The sequence below is a fragment of the Cryptotermes secundus genome, unplaced genomic scaffold (assembly GCF_002891405.2).
Source record: "Cryptotermes secundus unplaced genomic scaffold, Csec_1.0 scaffold19, whole genome shotgun sequence".
NCBI lineage: Eukaryota > Metazoa > Arthropoda > Insecta > Blattodea > Kalotermitidae > Cryptotermes > Cryptotermes secundus.
In genome coordinates this window covers 992,652-1,012,107 of record NW_019729897.1, presented here as the reverse complement: position 1 = coordinate 1,012,107, position 19,456 = coordinate 992,652, and the positions used below count along the sequence as shown (strand labels likewise).

At 35.1% G+C, this 19,456-nt stretch overlaps 1 protein-coding gene across 3 annotated transcripts in view; it reads left to right on the top strand.

Moving 5' to 3' along the window:
* The window catches only part of LOC111865692 (PR domain zinc finger protein 1), a 242,890-nt gene extending 225,954 nt beyond the window's left edge, over positions 1–16,936 (top strand). For all 3 annotated transcript variants that reach the window (XM_033751925.1, XM_023853912.2, XM_033751924.1), the window contains 4 exons: positions 708–2,047; positions 3,927–4,155; positions 5,182–5,300; positions 6,029–16,936. In XM_033751925.1, coding sequence (XP_033607816.1) covers positions 708–2,047; positions 3,927–4,155; positions 5,182–5,300; positions 6,029–6,186 — 1,846 coding nt within the window. In that variant the 3' untranslated portion in view covers positions 6,187–16,936. The remainder of the gene's footprint in view (positions 1–707; positions 2,048–3,926; positions 4,156–5,181; positions 5,301–6,028) is intronic.
* The last annotated feature ends 2,520 nt before the right edge of the window (positions 16,937–19,456 follow it).

Genomic DNA, 19,456 nt, shown 5'->3' with positions numbered 1-19,456 from the left:
AAATCTTGCGCTTTAGTAGATTTTACAGAGTTGTTATGGTTGTTGTTGTTGATGGTGATGATAATGATGATGATGATGATGTCATTATTGCTGTTGATGTCATTGCCATTGTCACCTCATCTGATCTAATGAGAAAAATATTAATAGTAAGCAGAAATTTTATTTTTGCATTGGGTAGTTTTCAGCATAGTGCCTTCTCCCAAAGAACCACAAGTACCTGCTTTCAACCCCTCTCCCCCATCACACACTATCAATGTTGTTCAGACAGACAATATATTTCATAATCATTGCAACTACTGTCAGCTGTCAGTGGACTGAATGAATGAACTCTGACTCCAGAACAAATAGGGGGTTCGTCCTCTTTGCCAACCCATCCAGTGTGACTGGATAACAGGGACTGTTTTTCCTGGGATAAAGTGGCCAGAGCATAAAGCTGACCATTCACCCCTGACTACTGCTGGCATTAATTGTAAAGCTATATATCTCGTGTATCAGGTCACAGTGAAAGTGCTGAATGGGACTTTCATACACATTAAGAGACTTGTACAGAAGCACTGTTCTGAATAACTGATTCATTTTGAATATATTTTAGGAGGCAGTACGTCTGATGGACACACAGTGTTGTTCAAGTCATTCTTCACCCCTGTATTCACCATGATAGCCAACTCCCTAAAACTAAGTTTATGTTTTATTATTTTCAATTCCAGCAAAAAACCAACAGAGAGAGAGACAACTGTGGTAGTAGAACCACCAGACCTCCAGAAAAATGAATACCGCAAAGTGAAAATCAAGATCTCAAAAGCATATCATTACAAAAGTAAGACTGCTGATACCACAGAAAGTATTGACACAGGCGATAAAGACTTGGTATCTAGCCAGCAGACTCCAGTAACATCTCCAAGAAGGGCAGTTACCCCTAATGACACAGTGATCATTGTTGACTCACCACCACCACCTCCTGTACCATCAGTCCAGCCAAGTAAACCATACTATGAACCAGAAGTGGTAAGCAGTGGTGGGAATACAATAAGCAGGCACAGTCCCCCCACAATGAGCATCCTTGAAAATATACTGACAAGGAACAGGACAGATACCAACAATAACAAAGATGCTCCAAATCACAGGCTACCAGCTGCTACTCCCCCTCCATCATCACCTACAGAAATGGCTTATTCATACAAGAAATCACATCGGTATGGTACAATTCCTTGTAGTCCAGATTCTAGTTCAAGCACAAACAATTCAAATACGACAGCCACAACACAGCCTCTCCCTTCAATTATTCCCCAACCACCCCCCCAGTCACCTCAGCACCCACATTTGATTCTACCCCCTTTACAGCCCACACGCATACCTCTTCATTCCCCAAGAACCCCAACTCCACCCCAACCTTCAGTTTACCATGGTGGTCCCCAGTCTCCAATTCCACATACAGAGGTAACTTATCTCAATGGACAGCCTGGCAGCATCCTACCATCAGCTCCGATTTTCAGTAACCATTCACCCTACCCATACAACTTGTACTCAACACAAAATGGGAGCATGATTCACCACCATAGCCCTCCAGGTTCCACGTCATACTCTCCCCCCCATTCTTCAAATCACATCATGGAACGCAGCACCCCTGGAATCCATCACCCTCCACCCATGATTGGTTTGCAGAATGGTGGACTTGTGAATGGTTCAAATGGGAACTTACATTTGAGTCACCATCTACTGACACCATTGGCACCATTGCAGCAGTTATCACCACACAAATGTGAAAGGTCGTTGTCCCCGGATGCTGGTGGCAGTAGTAGTCCTCACAGCCCAAACAGCAGTCATGGCGGGGGCTCCAGAGGCTACAAGTCTCTCCCATATCCACTCAAGAAAAAAGATGGCAAGATGCATTATGAGTGCAATGTTTGCTGCAAAACATTTGGTCAGCTCTCCAACCTCAAGGTGCATTTGCGTACTCATTCGGGTGAACGCCCATTCAAGTGCAATGTATGCACAAAGAGTTTCACTCAGCTGGCTCACCTCCAGAAACATCATCTAGTCCACACAGGTCAGTACGTTTGTCCTGAAATGCAGACAACACATTGAATTATATTATGAAATTGATTTGAGTATGCATAACGTGCTGTGCACAATACAGTGGGACTTTGGTAATCCAAAGTCACAAAAAATTGAACTCCCAATAATCAGAGTAACTTACAGTACCTTCAAAAAACTTTCAGCACCACCAAAAATCACAAATTTAATCTAATTATTTTACTTTCTTGCAGTATAAATAAATTCCAGGTCGTGAGAGATATAATCCAGTTATGTATTGCCCTAAGACTGAGGTGTAGCCAAACATCTGTAGGTTGCCGCCATTGTCTATGTATAATGTACCTATAGATCTTTTGAATAAATACTTTTACTGAAAACTGGAATTTTTTGTTTTAAATCCAGTGATTGATGAATTTGGTAGTTTGAACACACCAGTGCTTTAATCATTTCAGATTACCAAGGTTGCACTGTAATTAATTTGGTAAATGTGTAAAAACACAGACATAAGAACAGCAGCTTAAATCCTCTGAGTACCATGTCAGTAAGTATGTTAGAAAATTTACATACATCACAATACACACATGGTGAGTTTAAAGCGTTTGACAGTGGTGAGACCTAACAGAAAAGTTTCGCAAAGGACCTGACCTTTTGGAAAAAATAGTGGTGGGTAATAGAGCTTGGAGTCTTCTAGTAGGAACCAGAATTTCTGAATGGACAAACCCATACTCTTCAAGAGTGCAAGCGAAATGTGTGTCGATTTTTTTTTAAATCAGAGGCATAATTCCTAGGAAAATATTCCCTCAGAACAAAAGTTAACTAACTGAGCACTTTACCTTAGTTCATGTTCCTGAAACTAAAAATCTTATTGCAAGTATTTTATTTTGATTCCCTTAAAGATATACAGAGCAATATGAGAATACTGAAAGGATATTCTGAAACTGATAATTGGCAACAATTCAAACATGGAAGACGCTTGAAATGAATATACAAGGCGTAACTGAAAGGTGCAGACAAATTTTACATGAGTTCCGCATACCAAAAAAATAAAAAATGCCCATATCAACACGTGTCTGCAAAATGTATAATTATTATTATTATTATTATTATTTATTTCATCCATAGCTGTAGAGAATTACAATTGGACATGTCAAACATCAACATCACATCAAAAATAACATAAGTAAAAAAAATAACATAACATTCACACAGTGATTCATTTTTTAGTTATAGCTGAAAGAGTACATTTACAATACATGCTCACAATGCCCTTCATGAGATTTAATGCATGCCTCAACACATCTCATCATGGACTGCCTAATCAGTTTAGAGATGCTGGGGTAGTTGCAGATAATCTGCCAGGCATCCACAATGCAATGGGGAAGTACCTCTTCGTTGTCAATGTAAGCTGCATACATAAGGATTTTAGATGTCCGCACAGGTAAGAATCCAGAGGACTCAAATCTGGTGAGCATGGAAGCAATGCAGTTGGTTCTCTTCTGCCTGTCCATCAATCATGATATGTGTTCTTGAGAACATCTTCCACATGACAACTAAAAATGCGCTGGAGCACCATGCTTTCTTTCAGCTAAAATTCACAAGCTAAATATTTCTGGCCACAAGTTGTTATGACATTTTTACTTGTTTTGATATGTGGAATTTGTAATTTGTGCTCTAAGTTTGTCCTCACCTTTCAGTTACACTCTGTATAAACTCAGAAGGTGAATAATTTGTGTGTGTTCACACTCACTAAAAGTTAGTGACATATTCTTAAACTTGATTTTCATGCTTTATATATTGTGGGCAAGCTTCTGAAAGAAATGATATACTGATGTCGCAATATGAACCTCAAAGTGCCCATATATTTTCCTCATATGTGAATATTGCATTTGTAGGAGAGAAGCCCCATCAGTGTGACATATGTAAGAAGAGATTCAGCTCCACCTCTAACCTGAAGACTCACCTTCGGCTACATTCTGGCCAGAAACCCTATGCATGTGACCTTTGTCCCGCCAAGTTCACGCAGTTTGTTCACCTAAAATTACACAAACGTCTCCACACCAATGAGAGACCATACACATGCCAGGGCTGCAGCAAGAAATACATCAGTGCAAGTGGGCTCAGGTGTGTTTTCCATGCTGTTTAATTTACTGACATATCAAATTAAAAAATAACAGTGTAATGCACTTACACAAAACTAGATGAAATTGGTGAACAAAGCTAGAGAGGGGCATAAACGTCACTTGACCTTACAGCTGAATAGAAACATAAGTTAGAAAATAGGCTGAGAGAATAGAAAAGACGGCAAAAATTGAACAGCTGCAGTGTTGGCGATACCAGTAGCAGTAGTAGTTAAATTGCTTTGAATTAATGGAAGTAATTGTGTATATTAAGAATATCTGTGTCACAAAAACTTGGTGTTATACTAGACACAGATTTATGTATTGTAATATAACACAACTCCATAAACTTTATCCTTTTAATTTGTTTTATATTATTTACTAACTTCATCCTCTGATGTCTACGATGCTCAAAGTGACTAACATGACAGCTTAGATTTTTCATAGACTCGTCATATATAATTCTTAGCAAGTGGGTGCCGGTGAGCAAGTCACCAGGGCACAATGTGCACCTCACATTGCTAACTTTCTGACTGAATCTAGAGCTCAAATAGCTGTGCAAACAGTATTCATAATCCTCAGAATTACTGGGTTTTTAACTTTCTCCATCATCCAAACTATTCTACAAACTAGAAAACAAGATATATCGGAAAATGTATCTCTTTCCATCCTCAGTTGGGGGGTGGGGGAACAGTGATGGAGGTTGGTTATTTCTAAGGGACCCAACTGAGTAGATGTCTTCCCACCTCACCTGAGGATGAAAACAGATACAATTTCTAAGATGTCATATTTTCTAGTGGTCCAGTGATTGAGGTTGGCACTTTCAAAGGGACCCAAATGAGTAGGTGTCTTCCCCCCACCTCACTTGAGGATGGAAACAGATCTAGTTTCTGAAACGCCGTGTTTTGTAGTTTCTAGAATACTGGATGACAGAAAAAAGTCGAAACTCCAGTAATTCTGAGTGTTATACACCATCATCACAATCCTTTATAATCTAGTATTCATAATATCTGTATTCTTTGCTGTGCAGAACACACTGGAAGACAACAAGTTGTCGGCCAAATAACATAGAGGAGGAGCTAGCATTGGCAGCAGCTGCAGGTTCTCCACCAGGTTATTTTGATTATGCAGGCTCAGATATTAGCCTGGGTGAGCATTATCTTCATTAACATCAGCTTTCATGAAGAACTGGAATATATGGGTATTGTTCAAATGAAATATCTTCACATATTTGGCCTCCTCAGGAAACAACTATACAGTTGTAGATTTTGATTAGATAAACTTCTCAGGGCGCAGTGGCATAGTGGTTCCAGCAGCATCCCAGAGGGTTCTATGCTAAGGGGTGCCATTGGCTTATTTTTCAATGGGCTGCCTGGCTCAGCATTCATGGAGACTCTTTTTAATGACAGAGTCCTCCTTTGCCCAGAATACCCTTGAACGAGTTTTATTTGAGCAGCCCTCATACATTTAGTTTCATGGATACCTCATAATAGTCAGATAAACAGATAAAGGTAAGAACTGGGGATTTTTTTAAATTTTTAAATTTCCTGCAGTCAGTAGTAATGACATCTCAGGGTATGGAATTGTGATGTAAGAGCAACATTAACTCAACTTAACAGCATATTTGAAATGATTTATATTTATGGACCTTGATGCATTGTCTTAAAATAACCGAGGTAATCAAAGCTATCTCTGTAACAGGCCATGAAGGCCAATAGGGTTGTGAGACGTTGAGGCTGCCACATTATCTAGACAATCAGCTCAAAGATTGCGATAAGGTTGTCAGCCTTACGCGCCAGCTGCGCTTTACTCCCCAGGAAAATTGAGACTGTCAAAGCATTTTGTATGTTGCTAAACGTGATTTTTGCTGATTGCAGGTAGCTTAGAAAAAGAGATTCCTGATATGGATTCAAGAGATTCATACGATGCTCAACAAACTCAACATTGCATTACAACTGCCAACATCAGTAGTTCAGATCCACCAAGGCCTAGTGTGATCGAAACATCACAGCCTCATGTAATTGAGTGCACATAAACAATTTTATGATAATCTGGGTCAGGAAGAATTTGTGAATTTGACTCTTATGCTGTTGCAGTTTAGTGAAATGTACAGACATGATATTGTTAAGAACGTGGACCTGCAGAACAGTTTAAATATCAGGTACCCTCAGTAGTGTTGAAATATCAGTTCTGTGCATCTGGTTATTTAATTATTTGTGCATAACAAATAAATGTTACTTTATTTATTTTTGGTATTTGTCAAATAATAAAATCTGTTTGAAAAAGAGAAGGAAAATACTTATACCATTGGCAGGAAGCGATTCTGATGAAGACTGATATTTCTCTTTTAGCAATGAAATGGCAAGAACTTCACAAACTGAGTGTTTGAACACATTTACTAATTTATGATCATCTTTCCTCTCATCACATGATAATCACTACTACTACTACTACTACTACTACTACTACTGTCACTGTGTTTCCATCCTTTCATCATCTCCATTTTTTATAGATCACATTGTACCACAGCTTTGAGGTTTGATTTGTAACCTACACAGAGAGTGCACAGGGTGGTAAAATTTCTTAAAACCTGAGTTCCGTAATAATACTAAGCACATGCCGTGAACATATGGTCAGCTTTATTCACTACCTGTGTGACAAGGTGGTATGTTAAAACTCATTTATAACACTATCACATCCCAGGTAAGAAAGAACATTAAATTCTGAAGTAATTTCAGAGTCATACAAGATTAGTATGGTGAAAATCCTCCATTATTTTTACAGCAGATTTAATTCTATATCATTCATTTTTATGAGTTAAGTAACTTGGAATTAAGGTTTGAGGAATACAGATGAAAGCTATTTAAACCCTTTTGTGGGCAGAGGGAATTATATTTCCCACTACATCTTTCCCCATATCAGATCTGTTCTTTATACACTGCATACCTATAGTATGTTGCCTTGTCATAGGCAGTGGGAGGTATATATCCCACTGTAAATTCTGTTGAAATCACATAAGATTTGCTCATGAAAGGGTTATATGAAATAATATCAACTCCCATTATTTCATTCAAATTTAGCAAAGTAAGTAAAATGATACATTGCGGTAAATAATGACAAATGTATGATATGCTGAGCAGCTGCAGCACAAATCCTGGCCCAGTAGATGTCACCACTGGCCTGATTATGCTCTCTGTAACTCAATACTGTTCCTGCCATCAATAATTAGTTCTGTCTGTACTAGTAGATACATGTTTTAGAACTGGTTCATGTTTTTCATGCACTTTGCATTAACTACAAATATTTCTCCATTTCTTGATAACACTGTTGGCTGAAAAAATAGATAAAATAAATGCTTTGTGGCATTAATTGTTTTATAAGTCTTCACAAAAGGTGTTCATGGATTAGGTGTAACTTTTGTAAGTGATTGTAGTAAATCAATGTGATTTTGTAAACACACCCTTAGAGTTGTGGGCCACTGCACCATTATACTGGTTGTAATATATTGAAGGAAGTGATTTTTCAGTTTTTAAAAGGGAGAAGTTTAGTCTTGATAAAAATATAACTCAGATTTTTCATCAGAAGATCCAAGTTTCAGTCCCCAGTGCATATCCCTTTCTGCCCAAGCCTGAGCTTTAGAAATGTGGAGAATACCAAGTGCTCTCCTCTACATATGTCCAGAGTCCATGTTCAGCCACTTATGCCTTCTGATAAGCTTCATTCTCACATCTTACTATTAGAAATACCAAAATTTGTTCCACCAAAGTCTTTAATTTTGCCAGCAGGTGGAGGTCAGGAAGGTCAGTAAGACCATACCATCAAGTATTTTGTCACAAATGAATAGTTGTTCAATGTGATTGCATTAACATCCCAGCAGTATTTATTACACAGTAATCAGTTTTTGTTATTAACAAATGTGTTTCAGTCCGAATGTATGATCTACAGTGTCTCAGTGTCTTGCAGTAAAATTTTGTCCTGATTTTAGCTGTTTTTGAATCAGTAAAGTATGTGAATACACATTAAAACCTGTAATTGATATAATATTTACAAATTATTTTTAACCTTGACCTTAAAGTCATAACTGTGAGATTAAGGTATATGTAAACTTGAAGTTGTTTGTGGACAAACCCAATGGAAATTTGAAATATACATCATCATCATACACACTTTAAAATCCAATTGTAATGCATGCTAAAACAACTTCTGGGCTAAGAGTGCAATCCCTTTTCATCCCAATTAGCATACTGGGAGCTCACTTTTACATTAATATCATCAGTACTTTGCTATTTGCTGTATTTTTATGTAAAAATATTCCATTACTTCAATATGTAGAACTGTACTATCTTCACTGTTGCAGGTCTTCTAATTCATGTTAATATATTTCCCAGTTTAACCTTAGACATTTATTAGGCAAGGCTTTGACTTGTGTCTCCCTGGTCTGGCAGGTGGTAGTATTTGTACTGTCCTTATATCCATGTAAAATAATCCCATAAACATATTATTTTGTATTTTGCTCATTATTGATACTATCAAGATATAGTTCCTAACATTCTTTTGTTCTAACAATACTGCATTGCCCTCTTTAGGAATATGTGTATCAAGAAAGGCCCTGTGACATGTAGTATTTTGTGCATGGAGAACTGGTTCATGTTTATAAATGTACGTAGAGTAGACCCTCTACAAAAATTTGGTGTCACAGAACATCTATAAAACCTGTTTGTAAGTAAAATTGACATTTATCTACTTCTGAAATCACTATTATTATACAGAATGTATAGTATGTATGTAGTGACTAAGTGCATACATGTAAATCAAGACACATTTCAGACTGTGACTGAGCTGGTAAACTGGTTGCTCATTAAATTCTGTTGTTTGAACAAAATAATCTCAAGTTTAGAGAAAACAGAAACATGCAACTTAATGATAACAGACTATGAACTTTACCCTCTGTACCTGCAAACTACGCCAAATAATTTTGCTACACGGTCTTATACTGTAATTAATTGATCTAATAGATATTTATATTACATGAAACATATGTAATTGTACTGTGGCAAATGATTGAAGTTACGGTATAAAAAGAGCCTACTGTTTGCAGATTTTCCTCATGAACATCTACAATTGTGTCCTTTTTTAACTATTTTTAGTGTTTTAATCTTATCTTCAGCTGGTACACATTTTAAATGATAGCAATACTAAAAACGGAATAAAATATTTTAACCTGGGTAGGATTTCAGTCTGTGACCTTTGCTACACAAGTTCCTCCACTGGCTATGGAACTGCATTTTTATGTTGGATTATAAATCTATGTTACACCCAAATATGGAATTAACAGCACTTGGTTTCTAAAATTGCAAATTTGTGCGTTAGGAAGGTAGGTTTCAAGAGTTCTAACCAAATTCCTTTTTAAACTTTTTCCATTATTTATTTACCACTGATTAAGTTAGGTTAGGGATAATGTGCCAGATTTGATTCAGGTGTACCTAGTTTGAATCTCAGCTGGAGCAGTTTCACTGTGAGCCTCCAATACTAAATATAATGATATTTCAGGAACTGAAAGACCTGGTGGTTCTTCAAGGTGTTCAACAGATGTTCTGAGTGTTTGACAACAGGGTCATGTCATTGACTTTCCCATCATGGGGTTTCTATGATACCATCTTGGTCTTGCTGTCCTGTTATTTCATCTAATAAAGAGGAGAACATAAAACTCCTTGGTGAACATGATCATTGGCATTCAGGACAGACAAAATAGCTCATCATTTTGTTACCAATTTTAGGCTACTTCAGTCTGAGGAACTGGGGTTCAGTTCCCTGCAGGAGCAAGAAATTTTTCTCCTCTCAACTCACCCTAACTCTGTGACTCACCCAGCCTCCTATCCAATGGGTACTATTCCTCAGGGATAAAGCTGACTACTTACTCTGTATCTAGTTCAAAGGCTAAAAATGGTTGAGCTATACCTCCACTCCTCTATATATCTTCATGATGTGCTTAATTAATTAAGCAAGGGGAAACTTGTATCTTCAATAGAAACAAAATGTTCCTTTGCAGATATGTACTGGTTACCATTCAGTATTAATTATTGTTTAATATTCATTGCTAGTTTGTCCAGTAACATTATTAGTGCATCACAGTTAATTCAACAATATAAATATTTATGAATGCTTGCTTTATATATAATTTTATTTCTTTACCTTAATATTTTGTGCACCTTTTAGTATCCAGTTCTGTATAAGTACAGTATTACTGTTGTGCAAATCAGTGTAATTCTTCCATAACCTCCCACATTTTACTCCATAAATAGAACTTGCTCTCAACCTTTCCATTATTTGGCAATTATAAAATTTAGTAGGGTTATTTCAAAAAGTTCAAATTTAATACCTGAGCACACATATCATTATTAGTGAACATATTGGAAATGATTGTCATTACTTAGTTCAGTAATTGTCATCATCCTGTCTCCTTTCCAAAACACTCGGGGTTGGGATATAAAAACTTTTTTGTTTCTGGGTATGATACATGGTCCCTCATTTTGAGGCAAATGTAAATTATTCATGAGTGAAAAATGTGCCTGAGAAAATATTTGGATCTAGGAATGGTGTAAATACAGTGAACTGTTCTGCTATTTTACATCACAAGACATTTCATGTAAATTTTCCAGTAGCATAAAACTGTAAACATTGCTATGACTTTACAATGTTCTGTCAACAAATATTGCAGTTGTATTGGAAACAATAATTGCAGAATTTTTCTTTAAGTATCAAGAGAATATAACGGACTGAACATGTAGCAAAAATGGGGAGAAAAGAATGCATACAGAATTTTTGTGAGAAAATCTGTTAGAAAATTTCCACCTGGAGGACCGAGAAGGAGATGGAAGTATAAAATTTAGATAAATTTTGTGATTGTAAGTTGTGATGATGGGCTGTGGATGGAACTATGGATCTGGCTCAGGGTCATTCCACTAGTTGACTTTGGTACTAGCAGTGATGAACTTTCAGTCCCTGCTGTCATAATGACTGGTAGTGAACTTAGTAAGCCTATTACAAAACTAATAATCAATGAATTTATCTTCCTTTGTGCACATGAAGTAGAATATAATCTCAAGCTTTGATAGACATTCATTTATTTATATCATATCCACAATTAAATTAAGACAATTCTAACAAGGGGAGTTACTTCTTAGAACAGGCTATGATTCATATTATTCTGCAGGTTATGACACCATGTAGTCTCTTAGGTCTGTACTGATCCTTTGGAGGAACATACCATGGCCTACCAGATTACATGGTGTCACAACCCAGAAGACTACAATATGGACCATCACTTCCAAGAAAATCTTATATGTCATATGAGTTAACATTCAGTCTGTAAGATCATGTTAATGAGGGTGTGTCAGGTTTGTTTTTAATCTCTTCCTCCTGTAGACCTAATATAGCTGTAATAAGGAATATTTTGAAACCAGTACTATAGCTAAGTGTATTGAAATTGTAAATGTAGAATATATATGTGCCTACAAATTTTGTATGAAATTATTTTTGTATGTAAGAATATCTGTGTCACTTAAGTGTTTAGTTTCAGAACGTTTTTTGTTGAGCCATCTGCTCCATGCATTAACCTAAATCTTTCATATCTCTTAATTTCTTAATTTTTCCTGTCAAACTCACATATATATAGTACTAACACACAACAGGATGCATTCCTTAAAGATTCTTAATTTCTTGTTTGTAATATTTGGAAAGTTGACCATTACTCTTTTGCTGTTCTCAACTAAGTGACTTTTCCCACTACTTTTATTTACTTTATTTTAATGAAAACATGCCATATTATCTTCCTCTAGCCTTTCACAGCATGAAATTTTTTACTGCTATATACACCCATTTTTGCAAAATTTCCCAGACTGGATAAAATGATTGTGTGTGAAAAGATGAATAGATAATGATATTATCTTTGCAAAAGAGAGAGAGAGGGGGATAAGATACTGCATTAATATCTTTGAGTATAATTTTAGATAATGGTAGGACCATAATCCACTTTTCTCCTTTCCTTACCTTCCCATGTTCATTGTTCATCTTTCCTCCTCCTTACCATTTACTTCAGGCTGACCAGAAGCAGATGTATTCTGCTAATTGGTCTAGTAACTTGTCTTTATTTCTGAAAGAAGCTTGTAGAGGCCAAGGACAGATTTAAGCTACAGATTTCACTGAAAATAAATATCCAGTTGCACAGTGTCTTATGCTGCCTGTGTATATGCTGTGTAAACTTATTCATCTTTCCAGTACATAATTAACAATGTGCTAGTGGTACAGAACACAGCTAAGATAGTCAAAGATTACGTATTGTAATATGCTGACTTCAGAAACAGATGTAGCTTGTAGAGATTAGAAATGTAACACCTGTGACCCTAATCTGATCACCTTTGTGGAGACCTTTAAAAAGTGAAAACAGACCAGCAATGACACTCACTCTCACCTGATGATCAACTTTCTAAACATTGTGCTCAACAGTGTAATCATTCTTTTGTTGTGCAGTTGCACTCCGAAACTTAATGTGTATCATTGTTGACAAAAATTTACATTCATTGTTAATATTTAATAGTATAAAAATTGTAAACATTGCTGTGACTTTAATGTTCTGTCAAAAATATTCAGTTGTGTGAGGAACCTTAATTGCAGGTTATTGTAAAATTGTAGGTGCAGAATGGTTCTTTGACTTTGACATCCGGACAGTAACCCACCGATGGTTGTTGATTCATAAAATTAAATGAATTGGTAAAACTAAATTCAAACTATACTGGATTACAAATAATTAAATTTGCTTTCAATTGTATGATTATTTGTGGTTTAATATATGTTTATATTAAATACTGGTAATATGTGTTCATAAGATGCTGTTATAATTCAATTCATTTAGTTTCTTCATGTTAAAAGACTCTTTATGTTCTCAGGCATACACATATTTTCTGTTAATAATTTTATATTGATTATTACTCTTTTTATTTGTTAGGCTTATTATTTATGGTTAATATTTGATTCTTATGAACCTCATTGATAGATAATATCCCATACATTTAGTTCACTCTCATTTTAAACATCTGCACAGATTTTGTAATTTATTCATAACAGATTAATCCCTTTTGAGTCTTTATAATAAGAAGGATATCCATGTGAGTTGAAGTACTTGTATCAGTATAGTATGTACCATGTACACATGCTTGTTGTGATAAACAACCAGTAACCAAAATTTTTTAGGGGTTGCGTTCCTACAATGAAGAGATTGATCTCATTTACTTATTGTAACAGTGTTGAATTTCGCAGTATAACATGAAAGCTAAGTAAAAATTGCTGTTGAAATTTAGAAGTAAACATACATCTAAATTAATTCTCATAAATATAGAACTTGTGTGAAATACTTATCTGTTGCATATTTTGAATTTGAACTTGCATCAGCTGGCTGTCGCTAAATGTACATTTTAAATATAAATTTTGTGCATGTTGTCCAACATGGGATTATAAAGCTAGGCCTCTATGGGAAAAAATATTTAATACATCTATATACTGCGTTTAGGTAATTTGTCATACTAATTTTGTTAAGACAAATTAGTTTCTATGAAAAGATATATCCAAGAATTTTATTGTGCCTTGAATTTGGAGTAATTTTTAGATGAGGCAGCTGAATTAGCTTCAGTGTTGGTAAAAGATTTCAAGCCCTTTCATTAAGCCCTGTACCTAATCATTTTTAATTTCATAAGGATTATTGTTGTACATATGTCTTTTCTTTATGGCTGCTATTTTATGCCTGATTGCATAAAAATACAATTGCACATCACAGAATATATTTATTTCACTTTAGAGTTTAATAATTAAGATGTAGAAATGTCATAAAAGTATTATCATTATTTTAAATATATGTTATCAACTCTCTATAGAAAATAGCTTGCGCGTTATTTATTGTTGCTATATGTGAATGTTTGTAAATAATTGATCAGTGCTGTACTTTGGTTACATTTTACAAAGCTGGGACAGAAACTCTATGATTCTTTTATACATATTTCATGCGAACACTTAGAAATAAGTAGTAAAATCTTAAAACAATGCTCAATATGAATGCAAATAAAAAGTCTAGTGTTCTGTGTTACACAGTTTTTGATAATCTTTTAAAACGCATATATATATGATGATGATAATAATAATTAAGCTATCTAATTATTGTCAATTAAAGGATGAAAATATATATGCATTTTGTTAATATATTTCTTATAAATGATGAAAATTATATAAATTTTTTAGGTACTTTTGCATGTTTTTGTCCAGCTTGTAAAATGTAGAATAAGGTTGGCTATATAGATTTTTCATCTCTCACTTTCTCATAAGTGTTTTGATTAATGTGGTATTTATTGTTATTTAAGAACAGGTGGCATCACCTTCCCTGTGATTTCAAACAGAGTTCCATGACTGAAAGCCATAATATTTGAAGAAAATAAAATTGTTTATAATGACTGAAAGGGACTTATTTTTCAGTTTATAGAATGAGAGATGCAATGTGGTAATTTGAGAGTTCCTATGCAGTTTGTTTGTCTTCAACTTCAGAACAGAATACATAATGGTGCAAAGTATTTTTTGTGCATATAACATAAGATCTAAAGCTTTCATGGCAGCAGAAGTAAATGCAGCCTTCTTGGACTATCATCTGTGTCAGTTGTTTAAAAATTAGACTTCAGGAAAGTTCTCTGTCTCCATCATGAATATCAGAATCTGATGATAAGATCAGAGGTAGTTGCTAAAATCAGTTATTTTTAACCAACACACAGCTGATAGCTCAAGAGTATTTTATTAACATTTATATGTCCACAAATCACATTTTACTAACAATTTTGATGAATTGGCACTGCATCAAAAAAAAAATATGCTATAAGAATATAACTAGTCTGGGTAAATAATGTCTAAAATACATTGGTTTCCATTATGACCCCACAGTTCTGTCCACAAGAAGTTAATCAGTTATTCAGATTTTAACATCAAGTAATTTAATAGGAAGTTGTAAATAAAATACAAATATGGGGCACCATACAACAAAGCAAAAGTAACGTAATAGATATAAAATTAGTGTACAGATATTTGATGCTAGGATAGCTCATTCAGTATAGCAACAGGCTATGGGCTGGGAAGTTGAGGAATCAGGGTTTGATTTCCAGCAGGGATAAGAGATTTTTCCTTCTTCTCAGTGTCTAGATTGTCTGTCGAGTCCATCCAGTCTCCTGTCCAGTGGGTACCAGAGTTAAAGTGGCTTGAGTGTGAAGCCGACCACTTGCCCCCATCTAGTGCTCTATGTGGCTATACCACCACTCCCTTGTACACCCTCATTGCATTGTACTTAACTGATTAAGCATAAGGCCAACTTTATTTATCTTCCAGTTATTTGGATACTAAAATGCAACAATATCCCATAGGACTGACTAAAAATGTTTATGTGGGTCCAGTTCTTAGCAGCACATAAAATTCATTAAAATGCAACTCAAACATATCTCATTATGTACCACACTGTCTCTATTTAGTTCTTTTTCTTTCCCTAATTTTCAGGAAATCTTTGAACATCCATCAGATTACAGTTTCATTTAGCATGTGAGATTTTAGATTCTCACAGTATTGACTATGAAGATTTCTGTCTTTGGTATTACACTATGCAGCTCATTGGGCCCCCATACACACAAAGTTTGGCCTCCCATTCAGCCTGCACAGTTGAAGACTGAAAGGCAAAACTGATGTGTGTGGTGTGGCGGGCCGGCCATTCGTTTGGGCTGTTGGCCTGTAGGAAACCCGTCAGTTCTACCTGCAGGCCCATAGCACGTGATGTGTGTGACTCAGCAATATAGGCTGGAAGCCTGCCGGTTTATCTGAGCATGTATGGGGAAGGAAAGGGAGATGGAAAACTGAAAGTTTTGCCTGTAAGGTCGATCGGAAGGCCAAACTGTGTGTGTATGGGGGGCCTAAGAATGAACCATTCTTCCAACATGTCAGTACCTATCTAACAAACTACACGGCATTGCATCTCAGAAGACAGAAATATTTATTTTATGTATGTATTTTTTTAAGTGGTTCCAAGATCTGTTAGAAAAGCAGCAAAATTTTCTTCATTTTTAGTTTGACAGAGTGATGTTCTATAATTCATGATGATGAATGGCTGTATTTCACTATTTATATTACAACAGCATTTTAACCTGCTTTTATTTCCATGGAAAACAGAAATAATAAACATTTATGTCATATATGTGAGCTGATAACTTGAAAGGGCAGTCGTAACTAAAAAGTTTCGGAACTTCGTTCGTTTCCACTAAACACCTTGCTCCTCATCCCATGGTTTTGTTAACTGGTGTGTTCTGGGAAGAACTTTACCGTAATTTCCTTCATATATTTTCTTATAACAATATTAATGAAAGACTATAAAGTAATAGTACTTAGTGATTCAGTTCTGCAAATAATTTCTGCCTGTAGATTCTGACTATTTTAATTCATTAGATGTAACTAGTGCTGGTATGTGCCAGTATGCACAATGGAAAACTTGTCACAAGTTACGTTTCTGCCAGTCCAGAATGTCTTCAGCCTATAAATGAGCATGAGAGTACAGAAAAATGTGTTTCTGGAAAAAAAAAGAGCACTGGATATAATCTCAAAGATTCATATTTTTTCTCATTTATAAATGTCAACATGTAAGCAATATTTCATGTAGAATTTATTGTGCTTATAATTCATTTCTACACAAAATTTCACACATTCAGCTCCAATGATTCGTTAATTATTACCATTAATTCAAAAGTTAAATGTAGATTTTGTATGGCTGTCAATTTGTTTTACAGTCTAAAATGAAAGAAAATTATCTCAGTAAAATTTGCATATTTTACTTAGTTCTGTTAACATACAAAATGTCTGGGCTCTATAATAAAAGATGCCAGTATCACTCTGGCCTCATATATTTGTACAAGATCTTGTTATGTATATTATACTTATTCCACCATTAATCATACAGAATGAATATTATCTGATATAATCATTGAGAAAATTTCATAATTATGTTGATGTTACTTGAAACTGAAAATTAAAAAGTACAAAAGCAGGTTGAGCTCTTGAAGCTAAATGTACTTATCACATTTCATATAAATGCAGTGTAGGAACCAAAATATATTCTATCTGTAGTTACTATAGGATTCTGACGATGGTGTATAACNTGTAGTGTGAAGTTCATACTGAGTTTCAGGAAAGCTGGTTCAAAATTATTGAATGATGTAGAAGGTATATGGATATGGACATGATGATATCAGAAGCCAAATTTCCTTATAAAATGAAAAATTGCTAATATAAAAATATGTATTCGGTTTATCTTCAAAATCAAATGTTCTTAAACATTAAAAAATTATTACACAAACTAAAAGTATTTAAAATCTGATAATTAGCGTTTTCTATTACAACTGATAATACTGTCAATGTACTAAATGAGATGTCACTAGTCTTCAGCCAAGTTCACCAACATTATTGCTGTTTATGTGCACAGCACACTGTGAATTGTCTGCTCTGTGGCAACTGCAGCACCTCTAGGTATTTATTATAGCTTCCTGTGATGATTAAATGTGTTATCATTCCTATTTTATTAATAGGCCTCTGCATCTGCAATATTTTACTGCAATTTGCCGTAGACTGTACATTTTCTTACCCTTTTACAAGTTCCTGTTTGATTATTTTATACCTCTTTTGCACAGATCTGCTACCAATGAACAAGGATTGCTTTCCTCTATATGTCTTGCTGCTCACTGACCAGTAGCACAACCAGTGACAATTTAGTGATTTCCAAGTTGATTGCTACATGGAAGTGGGTATTTAAAGATTTTTGTATTAAACATTATTTTTTTAATTCTGCATCCTACTTCTCCCTTCCATTACAGCATATAATCAAAAGTTCATTTCAATTTTTTCTGCATGAGCATGACTATTTCCTGTATACAATTTCATTTGATGCAAACATTTGTGAATTCTAACTACCGTATTTACGCATGTATAGGCCGCAGTACAATTTTCAGACAAATTATAGGAAAAATAATTTTCTTGGAATATTATTTCAGGAGTATTACACCCTGTATTACTAATTATGAATATAATTTTTTTAAAATGAAGTGTGATTTCGAATATTTCGAATATAAGCTGCATCCCAGTTTTCCTCTTGAATTTTTGGCAAAAAATGTGCCGTCTATACATGCGTAAATATGGTATTTACAGTACAAGAGGATTCATTTAAACGCCATGTGAGAAGGGGAGTTGTTGACAGACGTTCCTGCTGACCAGTTTTTGTTCCTCAGGAACAAGATCTGTTTGCTGCTGGCTTTCTATGCCATGTGACTCCCTGTACACCAGAGATTAATCATATTCACCATTAAATCAATGACTTTTCCATTGGTATTTATTTTCCTTCATGGTTTTATGACTCCCCAGAGATCCAGAGTTGAATCCTCTTCTAGGTATTTTCATGGCTCTTATGACAATGTCAGTTTATAACTCATTCTTTTCTTCAGTTCTAGATATGTGTTTTGTCATACTGTCAGACCTTTCTTATGTAAATCATTTCTAACAGTGACTTAATAGCCAATGTGCATATCAACCATGTATCCTGGTTGATATCTTATGGTCTTCCTCAGTCCTCCAAACATCTGTATCACGAAGAGGTTCGTAACTTCTTCCATTGAATGGAGGCTTTGGGCAAGGATAAGTATAAAGTCCCATAGGAAGTCAGTAAATCATGCACACAGGTAAAATGCTTACAAGCAACATGGAATAAAGAATTATTTATTTCACTCTCAAAACTCACTTAGGTCTAGATTTGTATGGTTTATTAGGAATGAAATTTGCTAAAATTGAAGAAAAGAATTGTGTAGAACACAAGTATAAGTAAGCATGTGGACATAAGAGTAGTTTCTATCACCCAGCGAAGAGACAGATGTAACAGTTTTGTATTTTGATGTTTATACTGCAAGAAAAGTGGTGGTTTTCACTGAAATTAAAACGTTTGCCCTGTCCTAAATTGATATTTTGATGATAAATAGATTCTACAGTTGATAAGACATTGTTAAATAGCTTACAAAGCAATAATATTTTGTACAAAGAGTACTACCTTCTTGGGACCAGAGATTCTTAAATTTTGTCTCTCAATGCAGCTCCTGAAACCGAGTCATTTCCTACAAACATAACCCACACATGTATTTCAGCACAAAAATTAAAATAAGTAAGCCATAAATTCTTCAATGAAATGAAGTATGGCACAAAAT